Source organism: Solanum verrucosum, unplaced genomic scaffold, assembly GCF_900185275.1.
Source record: "Solanum verrucosum unplaced genomic scaffold, falcon-dt-bn FXZP01000165.1, whole genome shotgun sequence".
NCBI lineage: Eukaryota > Viridiplantae > Streptophyta > Magnoliopsida > Solanales > Solanaceae > Solanum > Solanum verrucosum.
In genome coordinates this window covers 42,964-61,389 of record NW_026020340.1, presented here as the reverse complement: position 1 = coordinate 61,389, position 18,426 = coordinate 42,964, and the positions used below count along the sequence as shown (strand labels likewise).

At 36.5% G+C, this 18,426-nt stretch overlaps 2 protein-coding genes across 2 annotated transcripts; both read right to left on the bottom strand.

The window, feature by feature from the left end:
* Nucleotides 1-514: 514 nt before the first annotated feature.
* Nucleotides 515-8,394, bottom strand: LOC125837106 (pleiotropic drug resistance protein 2-like). The gene is made up of 20 exons (XM_049516251.1): nucleotides 7,985-8,394; nucleotides 7,786-7,906; nucleotides 7,498-7,586; nucleotides 7,203-7,287; nucleotides 6,824-7,114; nucleotides 6,656-6,746; nucleotides 5,600-6,500; nucleotides 5,275-5,435; nucleotides 5,050-5,153; nucleotides 4,784-4,949; nucleotides 4,605-4,703; nucleotides 3,571-3,701; nucleotides 2,731-3,063; nucleotides 2,238-2,528; nucleotides 2,057-2,140; nucleotides 1,837-1,970; nucleotides 1,522-1,749; nucleotides 1,247-1,418; nucleotides 902-1,156; nucleotides 515-809 (listed from the first exon to the last, which is right to left on the bottom strand). Exons 1-20 carry the CDS (start codon nucleotides 8,392-8,394, stop codon nucleotides 540-542), a joined length of 4,416 nt encoding a protein of 1,471 aa, XP_049372208.1. The 3' UTR covers nucleotides 515-539.
* A 1,901-nt stretch (nucleotides 8,395-10,295) lies between these two features.
* LOC125837105 (pleiotropic drug resistance protein 2-like) lies at nucleotides 10,296-17,080 on the bottom strand. Its single transcript, XM_049516250.1, has 20 exons — nucleotides 16,669-17,080; nucleotides 16,450-16,570; nucleotides 16,265-16,353; nucleotides 15,964-16,048; nucleotides 15,600-15,890; nucleotides 15,431-15,521; nucleotides 14,398-15,298; nucleotides 14,078-14,238; nucleotides 13,633-13,736; nucleotides 13,362-13,527; nucleotides 13,182-13,280; nucleotides 12,914-13,044; nucleotides 12,367-12,699; nucleotides 11,963-12,256; nucleotides 11,779-11,862; nucleotides 11,557-11,690; nucleotides 11,257-11,484; nucleotides 10,987-11,158; nucleotides 10,642-10,896; nucleotides 10,296-10,565 (listed from the first exon to the last, which is right to left on the bottom strand). The coding sequence occupies exons 1-20, from the start codon at nucleotides 17,067-17,069 to the stop codon at nucleotides 10,296-10,298; spliced, it is 4,410 nt and encodes a 1,469-aa protein (XP_049372207.1). The 5' UTR covers nucleotides 17,070-17,080.
* Nucleotides 17,081-18,426: the final 1,346 nt, after the last annotated feature.

The following is an 18,426-nucleotide window of genomic DNA, read 5'->3' as shown; positions in this document are numbered from 1 at the left end:
TGCCAGTTAGAGTGTCTTGTTTATATATTATGACTCTTTTTTTCTACTTGTAATCATGATTGATGATTTTCTCAAAGAGAAATCTTGAAAAGTTGCAAGAGTTTTTAAAGCTAAACCACATAAACCATACTCATCATATCTATCATGCTGGTATTCAAAACAAATTATGCCTCAATTAAAAATCCAAACTAATAACTATTGAGTTTTGTTATATGAATCATCTATATCCATTCTGGCTCTTTTATTCAAACGTAGGACTCGTTATTATATTTTTTGCAAGCGTCACGTGAAGGAGTTATACAATCACATCACAGTGGTTCACGAAAATAATGCCTGTAGAGAAACTTCCACAAAAAAGAAAATAAAAATGAAGAATTTGACACACAAAAAGAATAATTTCTGTGCAACTATGAAATGAGCTCAGTGAGCAAAAAACTGAAATTTATTATAGTAGCTGAAATTCTCCAAAAAATTCTCTTTGCCTAGCTTATGCACATTTTATGCGTATGCAAAACTTTACATTCAGACTCAAATTTCACTTATCTCCTTTGGAAATTCAAGAACTTGATGGCATAAGCAAAAACAAAGCAGAAGAAAACTGCCCATACAACATGCATTGCAGCAACAACTCCCAGGAAGTCATACTCAAAACCATAGCTTTCCTTCAGATACAACTTTAATGATACCTCACCACCTCCTGGTATCTCAATGAGATTGCTTTTGTCGCCTACTTGAGACGTTACAAGGCCATATATTGTCCATGCCACTGGAGAGCCCCAATAATACCACCTCCACCATATAGGAATTTGCTGCATATGAAATTACGGTTTCATCAGAAAGATGCACAATACTAAGATCTTTCTTCTTATTATTTTGATCATGCAGTGCTTGGTTTACTTACCGTTCTTGAAATAATGAAACCAGAGAATAAGTTCCAAAAGCTGAGGAAGAAAGACATTACGATTGCAGCAATGTGGTAGTTTGGAGTGAGTGCAACAAGCATCATTCCATACATCGTGAAGTAGACGAAGCACATGAAAACAAAAAAGTAGAACAAAAAGAACTTTCCAGCCGTAAACTGGAATCCAATCATTGCGAACAGTATGAGGCTGTAAATAAATGTTTGAATCGCAATATAAATAGTCTCTATGACCACCTGCATATGGCACAAGTATAAATCATTTATCAATGACCAATTGATTTTCCATAAATTTTATAGCATATGTTTAATTGAAGTTACTTTAACCTGAGCAAATGCATAAGGGAGTGCTGAAAACATTCCTGCTGCTTTCTCTCGATAAAAGACTGTCCTTTCTATGGCAACAACAGACTGTACGGCTGAAGTATTAGTTCCACCTAGGAACATAACAGCCGCATATATAGCTCCAATTATATTTAACAGGTCTTGTTGTTTGGACCTGTTATCATAATTAATCTATGAGGAAAAAAGTGATGACAAAAGTAGAAAGATTGTTATTACGCAATGTTAATTTTGGGACTCAAGGAAGAAGATTTACTCACAATTGGTTCCCCTTATCCCAAAAGATGATTCCGAATATTACTCCTATCATTGTTGTCATAGCAAACCGAATGGCATTATACTGTGGATGCCTCCAATAGGACAAGTTTTGTTTCCAAAAGCAAGCCTTGCACTGTTCAAAAAACGGTTGGGAGAATTTTGTGGGGAAGTGAAGATCTTGGGATCCTGGTGCGGGAACGCTTAGTTCTTTGATAAGTTCTTGATTCCTCCTGCAAAAACCGGTAAGGACGGTTCAAGGTTTAGTAATATCAAACCAGAAGAAAAATAAAAATACAACATTCAATCTTCTAAATTACCTATACAGCTCAGAGTTGGCATAAATGTCGGCAAAATCTACTTGTAGTTGAGCTTCAACAGCCATAGCCGAGACATCCAGCATCCAGGTAGCAGGATTGATTCCCTCTTTGATTTCAGGAACCCCTGGAACAGACTGAGAAAAAAACAACTCTTTAGTTGCTGATTTGTTCTAATGGAGAGACTCCCACCTTCATAATATGATAAAGATATGATCCTAACTTGAAAATACTCTATCAGCAGGTGAGAATGATGACCAAGAGGCCCTGCATATATGACTTGTCCTCCTCTTTTCATCAGTAACAGCTGCAAGGAAATCAGTAGACATGATTATGAGAACAGTTGCATCACAAGAAATGGGTACCCACAAGTTATGAAATACAACATTGCTTGCACTAACTACCTCATCAAATGCTTCGAAGATATCTATGCTTGGCTGGTGGATAGTGCAGACAACAGTTCTCCCAGTATCCACAGTGTTTCTTACAGTTCGCATCACAATTGCTGCAGCTCTAGCATCAAGTCCTGATGTCGGTTCATCCATGAAAATAATTGATGGATTTGCCACAAGCTCTACAGCTATGGTCAGCCTCTTTCTCTGTTCAGTTGAGAGGCCATCTACCCCTGGAAGGCCAACTAGGGAGTCTCTCAGAGAATTCAACTCGACTAAATCCATTACTTCTTCGACAAAATTCTAAACAGAACCAAAAATCAAAGTCAGTCCTTGACCTCCTCTTCTATGAGAACTGTCAGGGTTTTTAACAGAAAATAGAGTAGACTTTTTCATGAAGATAACAATGTTGAATGAAAATGTTACTAAATGACCCAATAAAAATAAAGAAGCACAAAGACTTCACTGATAATACAATGTCAGAGGATAAGACAAGTGAGCCCACCTTCCGTGTTTGTTTCTTTACATCTGGAGAGAGACGCAACCAAGCTGAGTATACCAATGACTCATAAACAGTAACATGTGGAGAATGAATGTCATTCTGTTCACAATAACCACTTATGCGAGCAAAAGTTGATTGATTCTTTGGATAACCAGAAATGCTGATGCTTCCTTCAATGGAGCCTTCTGTTTTCCTTCCTGCTAAAACATCCATCAGCGTGGTCTTCCCAGCACCACTTACACCAACTAAGGCCGTTAGAACTCCGGGCCTGAAAGCACCACTAACATTTCGTAGCAATTGGAGACGAGTATCCTCAACTCCTTGGACTTTCATTTCCTGATAAAGTACAACAACTGTATAAGCCACAGAAGTTCATATTCCACTCCTCCCCTGCCTTTATAATACTACGTCAAGAATTCAATAGGTTGTTTGGTAACTCAGGAAAGCTTTTCTTTTAGAAACTTTGATCATAATCTCTTTAAGATTGTTAGGAAACATTTCCCACTAGTTAGTCAAATGATCATTAGAACATGGTAATAATCATGCAAATCAAACAGAAAGTTCTGAATAGCCCTAGCAGCCAATTCTTTGAAAACATGACATGTTATGCTGTAGGTCTAAAGAGTAGGTAACTAACAAACACAGATAGCTTTAAGACATAGACAGAGAGAAAGAGAGAGAGAGATAGAAATGCGCACACACACAATATATATTCACAAAGTGTCCAGCTTCCCTAAGATTGTTAGGAATTCCTTGAGAAACATCTACTCTTGAATACCAGATAACTAATAAGAACTAAATCATGGCAATGGTAACGTTTAAACAGCAAGAAATGTTACTTACAGCTGGCATATTGACGTAATAATTCATATGATTAAATGCAAGGGACAGGGGCTGGAAAGGAAGCACCATTCCTCTTTTCTTGGCTTCTTCACTACTTGAGCTGTTAGTGCCCCGTACGCCCATAGATATACCTGTAATAATCATTCAGGTAGTCAGAATATGTACAAATGGTAAAAGAAGAGAGAGGATTCAACATCTCCCATATAGTGTCATTGATTGCAATTTATGAAGGATGGTCATCTGCAGATGGCCATACCGCCACCAGAATTGTGCATTTCAGAGATAATTTACAGACCTTCAAGAAATTTTTTAATTCCAGATGCACAATTCACTGATATGAATATTCTTAAATCTGGATTGACCAACGTCGTACCAAAACATGGTTCTTCTAACTGTCTTTTTCTCATTACATACAAATATGCAGGAACACGCTTGGGGATAACGTCCTAACATTCTATCAAGGTCTCCCCCTAGATTCTTACAGAGGTCAAATACTCATCAATTCACAAAGTTAATGAAAAAGGTGTTCTCTTTATTAGAGCTCAAGAAAGGGAAAAGCTGGTATTTTAAAATTTTTGAGATACTATAAGAGACTCTTGTGAACTCACAAGAATCCATCAGCCATCTCCTGCTTCATTGTGACTATGCTTGGATAATGCCACAGGATATTAAATGTCTACTATCAGCTTGGTAACGACAGCAAATTGACAGAAGATTGAAATACGTTTGGAGGACCATTCCCTTATGCATCATGTGGATCATCTGGCAAGAGAGGAATAAGCGTTGAGAAGCATCTTTCTTCTGTTAAGTACAAATATATAAAGATTTATAGAACCTACATTATAGTGGTGCAGGAGCAGTTAGATAGAGTGTTTTCTTAGAATTTTTTGGATTCTCTAAGGAAGTAATTTGGCCGGGAGCTTGGGCATCCTTGGTACTATTACATCATAACATTACCTTACTTCATAAAAATAATCATTTTGTACAAATACAAGCTGTAGCCATGAGAAATGGATAGATGCAAGAGTCTTGACCTTCAGTCATCGGAGTTGAATTTGGTGAACTCCGCTCTGTTTGCTTCTTTTTCTTACTTCTGTCATCATCAGAAATAACTGACCTAGAATCTCCAAGTGCTGCATTTTTCTTACAAGATTTGATCAGAACCAAAAGACGATTCTAAAACTATAAATAGTACAGACTATCTGGGACTTACGGTTTAGGTATGTCAGCGCCAAGATAAAGCAAAAGTTGAACAAAAACGAGAATGCAAATAGGGCAACAACACAGAGCCAGAAAACATGGTCTTCTGTATACATGCTCCTTGCCTTGAGAAGAACCTTGCCAACTGTTGGCTCAGAAAATCTTGTGTCATTGTTGGGCTGCAAAGAGCAACGGATAAGATGTCTCAAGATAATTAATGTTGATGGAAAATGTCAGCAATAAATGCCATCATTTTTATGAAGTAATGGTAGAGCTTACAGTACTCCATCTTTCGTCCAGAAACTCATTGATGGCAATTGCATTCTGTCCATATGTCATAGGAGAAATATAGTAGCCCCATTGCATCCATGGTTCTAGGTCATCTGCACCAGTACACAGAAATGCATTCAAAATACTGGACATGCCATGTGAAATTTTCATATTTGTAGATTATCCTGCCCCTATAGTCCAAGACTATAAAAGAACTCTCAATAGTAAACCAACCTTTTGCAACGATGAAACCACCAAGCACAAAGACTATCAATATTGTGAAAGTTGTAAAAGTGCTAGCAACTACTTGAGTCCTTCCAAGAGCAGCAATAAAACGGAAGAGAGACAGAGCCGATAGATGCAAAGCGAAAAATGCCAAGAATTGGCGAAAAAACCTGAAAATTTCGGAGGTGCAAGAATGTAATTTTGGATTCATATAGTTCCTAAACTAATTGTCATATGTGAACCATAAATTCACATTGACCAAATATCATGACTCATCAGCCTAGCAATTGCACCACAAGAATTTTTGGTTGTTCGGAGTGAAAAGAGAACATACCTACTTGCAGCAGGAGCAAACCCGATGGTGTAATAAGTAAGCATGATCCATATCAGTGATTCCACAAAAGAAAGGGGGATTCTTAAAAGCCAAATGGGAAGAGCGAAAGCCCAAGCTGGGTAAAACAAAGAATCTCTCTGTTTATAAAACACAGGAAGTCTGATAATGGTAAGTGCAAGCTCTGCTGTACCATTAAACATTATATTGATGAGGCTGAAAAACAAGGCACCATAAAATTTGCCTCCATCTGCGATCTGACCAGTTTTCATCTCTGTTCTAAAGAATACTGTAAAGGTAATTATTGACGTCACAGTGATCTGGAATGTCTTAAATATGTATAAGAAGGAATTCCGCTTCATCAATAGCCATTCCCTCGATAAGCATGCCTTGAGGAGTTCCATGTTGGAGATACCATACTTCTCAGTAACCAGTGCAGCAGGATGGATTTTTCTTTTGTCATAAGGAACTCCAAGTTCATCAAAAAGCTGTTGTCCAACATGAAAATTAGTAAAGCGTTCTACAAATTCAGCCACTGAAATATACTTGTAAGGTTCATTTCTTCTGAACCAATACTGTTCTTGGTCCTTTAGAGAAGTAACCTCTTGCAGGAAGTCAGCAACTCCTTTCCTTTCTGGGCATTTGAATCCAACACTCTCAAAAAACTCCAAAACATTCTCACGTGGACCTTGGTAGATAATTTTTCCCTCAGAAAGCAATATAATGTCATCGAAAAGATCATAGGTTTCTGGTGCAGGTTGAAGCAGAGAGATTATCATGGTTACATCCATAATATGGACCATCTGCCTCATGTATTTCACAATTTGAAAGGTGGTTGAGCTGTCGAGGCCAGTTGATATTTCATCCATGTAGAAAACTTTAGCAGGACCAACCAACATTTCTCCTGCATTCAGTGAAAAAACCAATTCCACATTACATGTAGTCACAAGGTGCATGCGCTAGAAGAAACATAGCAAGCTGGATAGATGGTGCGGGAGACAAGACGAAAACAAATGTTATATGACGATCTTCCTTTGATTGACATGATATTCTACATACCTGTTGTGAGCCGCTTCTTCTGTCCACCTGAGATACCCCTTCTCATATCATCACCGACCAATATATCAGCACATATATCCATCCCAAGTATCTATAATTCACTTCAATAATCAGTTCTAGGTAGTTTGTACATGCAGAAATAATTACAAGTGCAACCAGGAATCTAACCTTCAGAACATAGTCTGTGACCAGACTAGATTCTTGGCCTGCAACAGCAGTAGCTTTTAAATATGCATCCATCTCAGGATCAGGTTTGATTCCTACATCCTTTTCACGCCTTGACAATTCAGTAAGCAGCTCATATCTAGTTCCAACTCCTAAACAACGTCCTGCAAAATCCAACGTCTCTCTAACTGTCATCTCTCCGTGATGAATATCATGCTGACTTATATAAGCACATGTCCTTTGAGGAATAAATTCTGACAGGTCATGACCACAATAACTGATTCTTCCATTCACCTAAAAGAATAACACATTGCCAGGAAAACACCACTTAATTAAAACTTTCAGGCCTTATATTGAAACTGAAAGTTCAAAAGTCACTCACTCTTAAATCCTTGTCTGGAACCCCGGCAAGTGCTTTTAGCAATGTAGTTTTCCCAGCACCAGGAGGTCCCAAAAGTAGCGTCATCCTATAAAATACAAGAACCACAGAACATATAAGTGAGCTCCAATCTCTATAATGCCCGTCCCAACCATCATAAATAAGACTAAATAAAGTGATACATTTTTTATTTTTTAACCCAATGGTAAACTAATTGAGATGTACCTAAAATCCTTTACTGTCCATAATTTAGATTCATAAGTTAACTCTAAATGAAACTGTAGTCTGATGAACATACCTTGAGGGTCTTACGATTCCATTCACATTGCGTAGTATGTTGACAACTCTTTTCTTTGAAGGGACAATCTTGATCTTTTGAAGAAACCCCTGTGAGATTTGGATATGAAAAAAAATAATCAAATCATCAGTACATGTACCATATTTTGTCAGCTTATTTAACAATTACGACGACCAAAAAAATTAAATGAAAACTTTAACAAGTATACAAAACAACAAAGCCATTGTTGTCAATATAATATTAATCTAAATTATTGTAGATTAAATTTAGATTGAAATGAAATAGTACCTCTACAAAATTGATGGAAGCATTCCATAGAGTAGGCAGTGCTCTAGATCCAACATATGCGTCTCCATCAATACAAAGATGCTCAAATCGAACTTCAACTTTCGGAATCTCAATTCCAACCCTGTTCCATGCAAAAGTTGATCAACACATAATTAACTAAGATCAAGGAAATTTGCTACATTTGTTTATTTTCACTCACCTATCGGTCCTGTCTCTGTATCTACGAAGGAACCTCTCATTATCTTCTTCAACTAATTTAAGAATACCTTCTAAGAGTTGTTTCCTATCTTGTAATCCAAGATGGACAAGATCAACCTCATGATAATTCGTCTCTCCATCATCCAATGTTTGCTTCAAGATTCCTTTCCTCAGCCTATCATACGTAGGAAGCCTCTCAATAGCAGCCCATTTTAGCTCTTGTTCATCGTCATTCTCCCTTGTACTTCTCTCGAAAACATCACTTCCTGGTGCAGTACCATACATTTCCCTAACACCAGGTGAAGTCCAACTCGTACTCCTTGATCCAATACTCATCCCCGGACCACCCCTACTCATGGACCGCCGGCTCAATGACTTGGCCCGCTCACCCCGGCCTAATGTTGCCTCCATTCCTTTTTTTTTCTCTCAAAAATCCTAGCTTTCGTACTCTAGTGAGTCTCCGAGATCCTTCCAACCACCTATGCTAACAGGATATCTATCTAACCCAATCCTATCAAATTCACCCTCTTCAAGAACACAAAAACAAAAAAACACCCTTTAAATCCTCTGTTTCAATGAACTCTTTACCACTCATAACAAACTACAAAGAACAATTCTGTTAACAGGATATCTATCTAATCCTATCGATTTTACCCTCTTCAAGAACACAAAAACAAAAAAACTTTAAACCCTTTGTTTCAATAAACTATCTGTCACCCTTACCAGAGAGCAATCCTGTTAACACGTTATCTATCTAATCCAATCGATTTTACACTCTCCAAGAACTCAAAAACATAAAAGCGAACTCTCTGCCACCCATAAAAGTTAACATAGACATTGCTCCAATTCTCTAACTTCTATCAAAACCCCAAGTTGAGTAACTCAAAATACAAACTCAATATGGAAAAATTCAACAATGGGTCCACAAAAAATCAAGAAAGATTCCAACTTTATCCTAAAAATTGCATATATAGTTCTAATAAAACAATAATTAGAGCTAACTTTTCACGTTTCTACTAAAAAAAACAAGAACAAACTAATAGACCCTATCATGCAGGAGAAAAAAATGGGCAAAACTCAAACGACGTAAACCCCATAATAATCAACACAGAAAAATAGGTACCCAAAAAAAAAAAAAATCTGCACAAAACCAGTAACGTATCAGTGAGTACTTGCAGAAAAAAATTTAAAAAATTCAAAAAAAATTCATGGGGTTGATTTTATATAGTGATGAGATGAACACTATAGTAAATATATTAGGCTTTATGATAATTAATTAATTAATGCATGAAAAAATGAGTTTAGTAGAAAATATGGTAGAAATTTGAGTTAATTAATTAATGCTAGAGTTACGCAACTTTCAGTCTTGAAGAAGTGTTTGATTAGGAGATAAATTATTCATGCTTAAAATTAGTATCAGGTTTATTGGTACTTATCCACTATATATTATAAGGGATAATGATTTCAGGTTATGGATATGTATCGAATTTATTATATTTAGGACGAAGGATGAAGGTAATTGTATTTTATATAAAATATAAAATGAAATAATTAATACATAAATAACAAAATTCGGTATATAATTAAACCTTACATAATTCTTAGTAGCAACCAGACGACCATACTTTATAATGTTGGTGGATTGTAGATTATCAAGATAGTATTTTTGTAACTTTTAAATTTAATCTAAAGGTTAACAATCATTTAAGTATTAGTTGAAACAAAAAATACAAATCTAATGATAAATATATTCTTATAGGAATTAGACGCCATGGAAAGTCATTCCATTTTTTAATAAACTTTGTGTGAATTCGGATTAGTTTGATCCAATACGATAGGTGAGTACTAAATATCGAATGAGAAATCATTATATTTTAATAAATGAGATAAATTTATCTATAAAATTAATTGAAATAAGATCACCCTTCATCTTTTCGAGCTTGCACTATTTTTTAAAAATGTTATTGCATACCTTATGCACATGTTTAATGTTATATATGTGATTTTTTAAAGTACTAATCAACAAAAAATGTATGTGTGACATAGAAAATGCACAATGTAACATAAAATGCACATATGACGCAAGAGATGTACGTTCGATTTGCACATGTACTAATTTTATTCAATATATTTGAGATATTTACTTAAGTTTTGACTTTAGACCACCAATTCTATTGAGTCGCCCAAAGTGGATGAAGCAGAAGCAAAAAGTATCAACATATCCTTTAAATATTGTTGGGATTTCAGTAAACCTCAAGCTGATTAGTAATAGCTATAATTCACACATTTTCTATTATAACTCAAGTTTCACTTTATCTCCTTTGGAAATTCAAGAACTTGATGGCATAAGCAAAAACAAAGCAGAAGAAAACAGCCCAAGCAACATGAACTACAGCAACAACTCCCAGGAAGTCATACTCAAAACCAAAGCTGTCCTTCAGATACAACTTTATTGATACCTCGCCGCCTCCTGGAATCTCAATGGGGTTGTTCTTGTCACCTATTTGAGACGTTACAAGGCCATATATTGTCCATGCAACTGGAGAAGCCCAATAATACCACCTCCACCATATAGGAATTTGCTGCATATGTAATTATGCTTTTCATCAGAACAATGTGCAATATAACGCGATATTAAGCAGTGCTTGGTTTACTTACTGTTCTTGGAATGAGGAAACCGGAGAACAAGTTCCAAAAGCTGAGGAAGAATGACATTACGATTGCAGCAATGTGGTAGTTTGGAGTGAGTGCAACAAGCATCATTCCATACATTGTGAAGTAGACGAAGCACATGAATACAAAAAAGTAGAACAAGAAGAACTTTCCAACTGTCCAGTGGAATCCAATCATTGCGTATAGAATAAAGCTGTAAATTAAAGTTTGAATCGCGATATAGATAGTCTCTATGGCTACCTGCACATAGCATGAGTACGAATTACTTCACAACGACCAATTATTTTTCTCGAATATATTACAGTTAGTTTAATTGATGTTACTTTATACCTGAGCAAATGCATAAGGAAGTGCAGAATACATTCCAGCTGCTTTTTCGCGATAAAAGACAGTCCTTTCTACAGAAACAATAGACTGTACGGCTGAAGTATTAGTTCCACCTAGGAACATGACAGCAGCATACATAGCTCCAACAATATTTAACAGGTCTTGTAGTTTGGACCTGTTGTCATAATTAGCTATAAGGTAAAAAGTGATGACAGAAAAAGGTACATTGTTATTGCGCAATGTTAATTTTGGGACTCAAAGAAGATTACTCACAGTTGGTTCCCCTTATTCCAAAAAATGATTCCGAACATTACTCCAATCATTGTTGTCATAGCAAACCGAAAGGCATTATACTGTGGATGCCTCCAATAGGACAAGTGTTGCTTCCAAAAGCATGCCTTGCACTGTTCAAAAAACGGTTGGGAGAATTCTGTGGGGAAATGAAGATCTTTGAATCCTGGTGCAGGAATGCTTAGTTCTTTGATAAGTTCTTGATTCCTCCTGAAAAAACCGAGTAAGGTACCAAACGAGAAGAAAAAAATAAAAATACAACTACTCAATCTTCTAAATTACCTATACAACTCAGAGTTGGCATAAATGTCAGCAAAGTCTACTTGAAGTTGAGCCTCAACGGCCAGAGACGAGATGTCCAACATCCAAGTAGCAGGATTATATCCCTCTTTGATTCCAGGAACCCCTGGAATAGACTGAGAAAAAAAAAACAGTTCTTTAGTTGTTGATTTGTTCTAATAGCAGCCCCCCAACCGCAAAATCTGATAAGGATATGATTCTCACTTGAAAATACTCTATCAGTAGGTGAGAATGATGACCAAGAGGCCCTGCATATATGACTTGTCCTCCTCTTTTCATCAATAACAGCTGAAAGAAAATCATTAGACATGATTACGAGAAGAACAGTTGCATCACAATAAACGGGCATCCACAAGTTATGAAATCCAACATTGCTTGTACTAACTACCTCATCAAATGCTTCATCAAAGATATCTATGCTTGGCTGGTGGATAGTGCAGACAACAGTTCTCCCGGTATCCACAGTGTTTCTCACAGTTCGCATCACAATTGCTGCAGCTCTAGCATCAAGTCCTGATGTCGGTTCATCCATGAAAATAATAGATGGATTTGCTACTAGCTCTACAGCTATAGTCAGCCTCTTCCTCTGTTCAGTTGAGAGACCATCTACCCCTGGAAGGCCTACTAGGGAGTCCCTCAGTGGATTCAACTCAACTAGCTCCATTATTTCCTCAACAAAATTCTAAACAAGACAGAAAATTGAAGTCAGTGCTTAACCTCATTTTTCACAGAAAATAAAGTTGAGTGACTTCACTGATAATACGAAGTAAAGGATAAGACAAGAGAGAACACCTTCCGTGTATATTCTTTTACATCTGGAGATAGACGCAACCAAGCTGAGTATACCAATGACTCATAAACAGTAACATGTGGAGAATGAATGTCATTCTGTTCACAATAACCACTTATGCGAGCAAAAGTTGATTGATTCTTTGGATAGCCAGAAATGTTGATGCTTCCTTCAGTGTAGCCTTCCGTTTTCCTTCCTGCTAAGACATCCATTAATGTGGTCTTTCCAGCACCACTCACACCAACTAAGGCTGTAAGAACTCCAGGCCTGAAAGCACCACTAACATCTCGTAACAATTGGAGACGAGTCTCGTCAACACCTTGGGCTTTCATTTCCTGAAAAAGTATTAGAACCGTATTAAGCGACAGAAGGTCATATTCCATCCCCCCCCCCCCCCCCCCCCCCCCCGCCTTAAGTGATCAATTTTTTGCAAACATGACATGTTATTGCTGTATCACAGTATTCATTCAGTCTGGAGAAGTTGGCTTGTATGTCTAAAAACTGAACTATAACAAAGTTAATGTTTAAATACCAAGAGATGTTACTTACAGATGGCATATCGACATAATAATTGATATGATTAAATGCAAGGGACAGTGGCTGGAAAGGAAGCACCATTCCTCTTTTCTTGGCCTCTTCAATACTTGAGTTGTTAGTGTTCCTTACATCCATAACTATACCTGTAACAATCATTCAGGTATTCAGAATATTTACAAGGAGTAAGAGTAGAGAAAGGATTCAACATCTCCTATATCATGACATTGTCTAAACGTTGATTGCATTTTATGAGGAACTAGAAAAATACAAGAGTCTCTACCTTCAGTCAGTGGAGCTGAAGATGCTGAAGTCCATTCTGTGCGCTTCGTTTTCTTACTTTTGCCATCATCTGAATTAATTGATCTAGAATCTCCAAATGCTGCATTTTTCTTACAAGAACTGATCAGAACCAAAAGCCAATTCTAAAACTTTAAAAGAGTGTAGAATATATGGGACTTACGGTTTAGGTATGTCAGTGCCAAGATAAAGCAAATGTTGAACAAAAACGAGAACGCAAATAGGGCAACAACACAGAGCCAGAAAACATAGTCTGAAGTGTACATGCTCCTTGCCTTGAGAAGAACCTTTCCGACTGTTGGCTCAGAAAATCTTGTGTCATTGTTGGGCTGCAAAGAGCAACGAATAGGATGTGTTAAGATAATTAATGCTGATGGAAAATATCAAACCATTTTATGTTGCTTTTTTGATGAACCAATAATAGTAGAGCTTACAGTATTCCATCTTTCGTCCAGAAACTCATTGATGGCAATTGCATTCTGTCCATACGTCATAGGAGATATGTAGTAGCCCCATCTCATCCATGGTTCGAGGTCATCTACACGAGTACATAAAAATGCATTCAAGATATTGGACATGCCATGTGAAATTGTCAATATTATATGACAAGGGAACCCGCAGTCACTAGGGTAAGCCTCACTCTAGTGTAATGGCCCACAAACTACACAGTAGAGGTAAATCGCACTAGGCAAGCCCCGTGCAACGATCTCGACCGAGAAAGCATGCAGGGGGTTTCAAACCTGAGACCCCCCAATTGGGAGATATCCTGCTCAACCAACTCGGCCACATCTCCCTGGACCTATGGTCCAAGACTATAAACAACTCTCTATAACAGAACAGAGAAGTTTCCAATTCCCAAGAGTGTAATAGAAAACAAACCTTTTGCAACAATGAAACCACCAAGCACAAAGACTATTAGTATTGTGAAAGTTGCAAAAGTGTTAGCAACTACTTGAGACCTTCCAAGTGCAGCAACAAAACGGAATAGAGATAGAGCCGACTGATGCAAAGCAAAAAATACCAAGAATTGGCGCAAAAACCTGAAAAATTTGTAGGTACAAGAATGTAAGTTTGGATTCATATAGTCTAATATAACTGTTATATGTGCACCATAAATTCACATTGGCTAATCTGCCTAACAAATAAGCCACATTTCGCCACAAGATATTTTGGTTGTTAGGAGTAAGCTAAGAACATACCTAGTAAAATCAGGAGCAAACCCGATGGTGTAATAAGTTAGTAAGACCCATATCAGTGATTCGATAAACGAAATGGGAATCCTTAAAAGCCAAATAGGAAGAGCGAAAGCCCAAGCTGGGTAAAACAAAGAATCTCTCTGTTTAAAGAACACAGGAAGTCTGAAAATGGTAAGTGCAAGCTCTGCTGTACCATTAAACATTATATTAATGAGGCTGAAAAACAAGGCACCATAAAATTTGCCACCATCTGCGAGCTGACCAGTTTTCATCTCTGTCCTAAAGAATACTGTGAAGGCAATTATTGACATCACAGTGATCTGGAATGTCTTAAATATGTATAAGAAGGAATTCCGCTTCATCAATAGCCATTCCCTCGATAAGCATGCCTTGAAGAGTTCCATGTTGGAGATACCATACTTCTCAGTAACCAGTGCAGCAGGATGGGCTTTGTTTTTTTCATAAGGAACTCTAAGGTCATCAAGAAGTTGTTGCCCAACATGAAAATTTCTAAAGCGTTCAGTGAATTCAGCCACTGAAATATATTGGTAAGGTTCATTTCTTCTGAACCAATACTGTTCTTGATCCTTTAGAGAAGTAACCTCTTGCAGAAAATCAGCAACTCCTTTCCTTTCTGGGCATTTGAATCCAACACTCTCGAAAAACTCCAGAACGTTCTCACGTGGACCTTGGTAGATAATCTTTCCCTCAGAAAGCAATATAATGTCATCGAAAAGATCATAGGTTTCTGGTGCAGGTTGAAGCAGAGAGATTATCATAGTTACATCCATGATATGGACCGTCTGCCTCATGTATTTCACAATTTGAAATGTGGTTGAACTGTCGAGGCCAGTTGATATTTCATCCATGAAGAAAACTTTAGCAGGCCCAACCAACATTTCTCCTGCACATTAAATGTAGTCACAAGGCGCATGCGCTAGAAGAAACATAGCAAGCTGGATAGATGGTGCGGGAGACAAGACGAAAACAAATGTTATATACGATCTTCCTTTGATTGATGTGATATTCTACATACCTGTTGTGAGCCGCTTCTTCTGTCCACCGGAGATACCCCTTCTCATAGCATCACCGACCAATATATCAGCACATATATCCATCCCAAGTATCTGTAATTCACTTCAATAATCAGTTCTACTTGAGTTTGTACATGGAGGAAAAATTACGAGTTCAACCATGAGTCTAACCTTAAGAACATAGTCTGTGACAAGACTAGATTCTTGGCCTGCAACAGCTGTAGCTTTCATAAATGCATCTATTTCAGGATCGGGTTTGATTCCTGCATCCTTCTCGCGCCTTGACAATTCAGTAAGGAGCTCATACCTTGTTCCAACTCCTAAACAACGTCCTGCAAAATCCAACGTCTCTCTAACTGTCATCTCTCCGTGATGAACATCATGCTGACTAATATAAGCACACGTCCTTTGAGGTATAAACTTTGACAGTTCCTGACCACAGTAACTGATCCTTCCGTTCACCTAAAAGAACACATCGTCACACGACTTAACTAAAACTTTCAGGCCACTTGTTGAAAGTTTAAAATTCACTCACTCTTAGGTCCTTGTCTAGCACCGCAGCAAGTGCTTTTAGCAATGTAGTTTTTCCAGAACCAGGAGGCCCCAGAAGTAACGTCATCCTATAAAATGAAAGAACCGCAAAATCAATATAGGAGTTCCAATCTCCATAATTCCCCTCCCAACAATACTAAACAAAGCCATATATTGTTTTTTTAACCAATTAAACCAGACCTCACTTTTTGGTACTACACTGAGTATGTTGTTCGTAAGCTAATTGAGATATACCTAGAATTCTTCCGTGTCCATAATTAGGATTCATTAGTTGAAGAACATACCTTGAGGGTCTTACGATTCCATTCACATCACGCAGTATGTTGACAACCCTTTTCTTTGAAGGCACAATCTTGATCTTTTCAAGAAACCCCTATGAAATTCAATACGAAAACAAAAATGAATTCATCCGTTTAACAAGTACAACAAAACTAAAGGAAACAAAGGCATTGTTGAAATGAAACACTACCTCTACAAAATTGATTGAAGCATTCCATAGAGTAGGCAATGCTCTAGATCCAACATATGCATCTCCATCAATACAAAGATCCTCAAAACGAACTTCGATTTTTGGAATCTCAATTCCAACCCTGTTCCATACACACACATATATTTGATATCAACACATAATACACTAAGATCAATGAAATTTGTTACTACATTTTTTTTCATTTTCACTCTCACTCACCTATCAGTCCTGCCTCTAAGTCTTCTAAGAAACCTCTCATTATCTTCCTCAACAACTTTAAGTATACTTTCTAAAATCTGTTTCCTATCTTGTAATCCAAGATGAACAACATCAACTTCATGATAATTTATCTTTCCATCGTCCAACGTTTGTCTCAAAATCCCTTTCCTTAGCCTATCATAAGTAGGAAGTCTCTCAATAGCAGCCCATTTTAGCTCTTGTTCATCGTCATTTTCACGTGTACTTTTCTGAAAAACATCACCACCTCCTGGTGCTGTAAACATCACTTCTCTAACACTAGCTGATGCCCAACTCCTTGAACTTACTGATCGAATGCTCTTACTCATAGATCGACGACTCATTGACTTGGCCAGCTCATCCTGGCCTAATGTTATCTCCATTTTTACACTCTCCAATACAATCAAACACAAAAAACACCCTTTATATCCTCACATTCAATGATCAAACCTGTAAACAGAGAAACAGAACGAAATTTTACTGAAAAATAACTACAACAACAATTTTGTTAACATATACATTACTCCAATTCTCTAACTTCCAACAAAAATTCAAGTAGCATTCATAAGAAAACAAACTCAACATGGGAAAATTCAAGATCTCATGAAAATAACGGACGTGAATCCATAATTTAAACTCTATCATTCAACTTTTTACACATAGATTTATGCTACGCGTATCAGTAAGGTGTTCAACATCTACTATATATACATAAAAGTAATTTCAATTATATATAAACTATGTAATTTCTAACTGAAGGATGTTCGTATGATCCCCTTGACACTACCTAATTCAGATGAACCTGATGTTGCTAACACTATGAAGTAACTAATAATAATGTAAACACACAAAATTGGGGAGGGGATCAAATAAAGAATGAATTGAAGATTATACATAAACACAAAAATGTACCAGTAAAAAGGAATTTAAGGATTTTTCAAGCAATTCATGGTATAAACAACTTTGATACACAATTTATGTATTTAAAATTTATAGTACAAAATGTGAAAAAGTGTGTGTATATATAGGGTTGGCAAAGCTAATTTGGCTTAGGCAAATAGAAGTTATTAATGCATGAAAAGTGTTGAATTTTCTAATTTGTTTGACACAGGTTGTTCTTTCTGTCTAAACTTCGAGACTTTTTTTCGTTAAATATAAGTGTGAACTAATTTATTTCAGCTAAATTCATCTCTGATCTTTTCTACTGTTTTGACTTTCTTTAATATATGTAAAATTTCGATATTTATAGATATTTTGTATAAATTTGGAAAAAATATATATTAAATTTACCTAAAAACCTATACGTTACATGTTAAATTCGTCTGTAAATCAGAAATTCTATTAAATAGATTTTAGAAAATTGTCACAATGAAGTCAAATCTGTTATCTAAGCAATTTTTTAAGCAAATCTGTTATTATTTTAAAGTTACTAGTGTCCATATACAATTAATCAGAAATTGCTACTAATCAAAAAAGGATATTCCATGTAATAACTTTTTTTTCGAGGAATTAAAATTTTTGGCTACTTATAAAATAAATAGATGAAATGATCGTTTCAGATATCGTATCATAAGAAATGAAGATTTCTAATAAAAATGGCTTAAAATTTAAAAAAGAAATAATAAGTGTCCTAAAAAAAATAGTTATTCATATGCTTTACTATTTTTAATTCTTGTATATTTATTTGACGAAAGAGATTCAATTGAATATTGTGGACCACTTAGCTCCACATTTGGGGAG

What these genes read in the sequence shown, in the direction of transcription:
- LOC125837106 (XM_049516251.1), bottom strand. Translation starts at nt 8,394, where the DNA reads ATGGAGGCAACATTAGGCCGGGGTGAGCGGGCCAAGTCATTGAGCCGG. An exon ending in GGAATCGTAAGACCCTCAAG is followed by an intron (nt 7,288 to 7,497) that starts GTATGTTCATCA and finishes TGTATTTTATAG; the next exon opens with GATGACGCTACTTTTGGGAC. An exon ending in TTTGCTCCTGCTGCAAGTAG is followed by an intron (nt 5,436 to 5,599) that starts GTATGTTCTCTT and finishes CGAAATTTTCAG; the next exon opens with GTTTTTTCGCCAATTCTTGG.
- LOC125837105 (XM_049516250.1), bottom strand. Translation starts at nt 17,069, where the DNA reads ATGGAGATAACATTAGGCCAGGATGAGCTGGCCAAGTCAATGAGTCGT. An exon ending in GGCACTGACATACCTAAACC is followed by an intron (nt 13,281 to 13,361) that starts GTAAGTCCCATA and finishes AGAAAAATGCAG; the next exon opens with CATTTGGAGATTCTAGATCA. An exon ending in TGGAATAAGGGGAACCAACT is followed by an intron (nt 11,159 to 11,256) that starts GTGAGTAATCTT and finishes TTATGACAACAG; the next exon opens with GTCCAAACTACAAGACCTGT.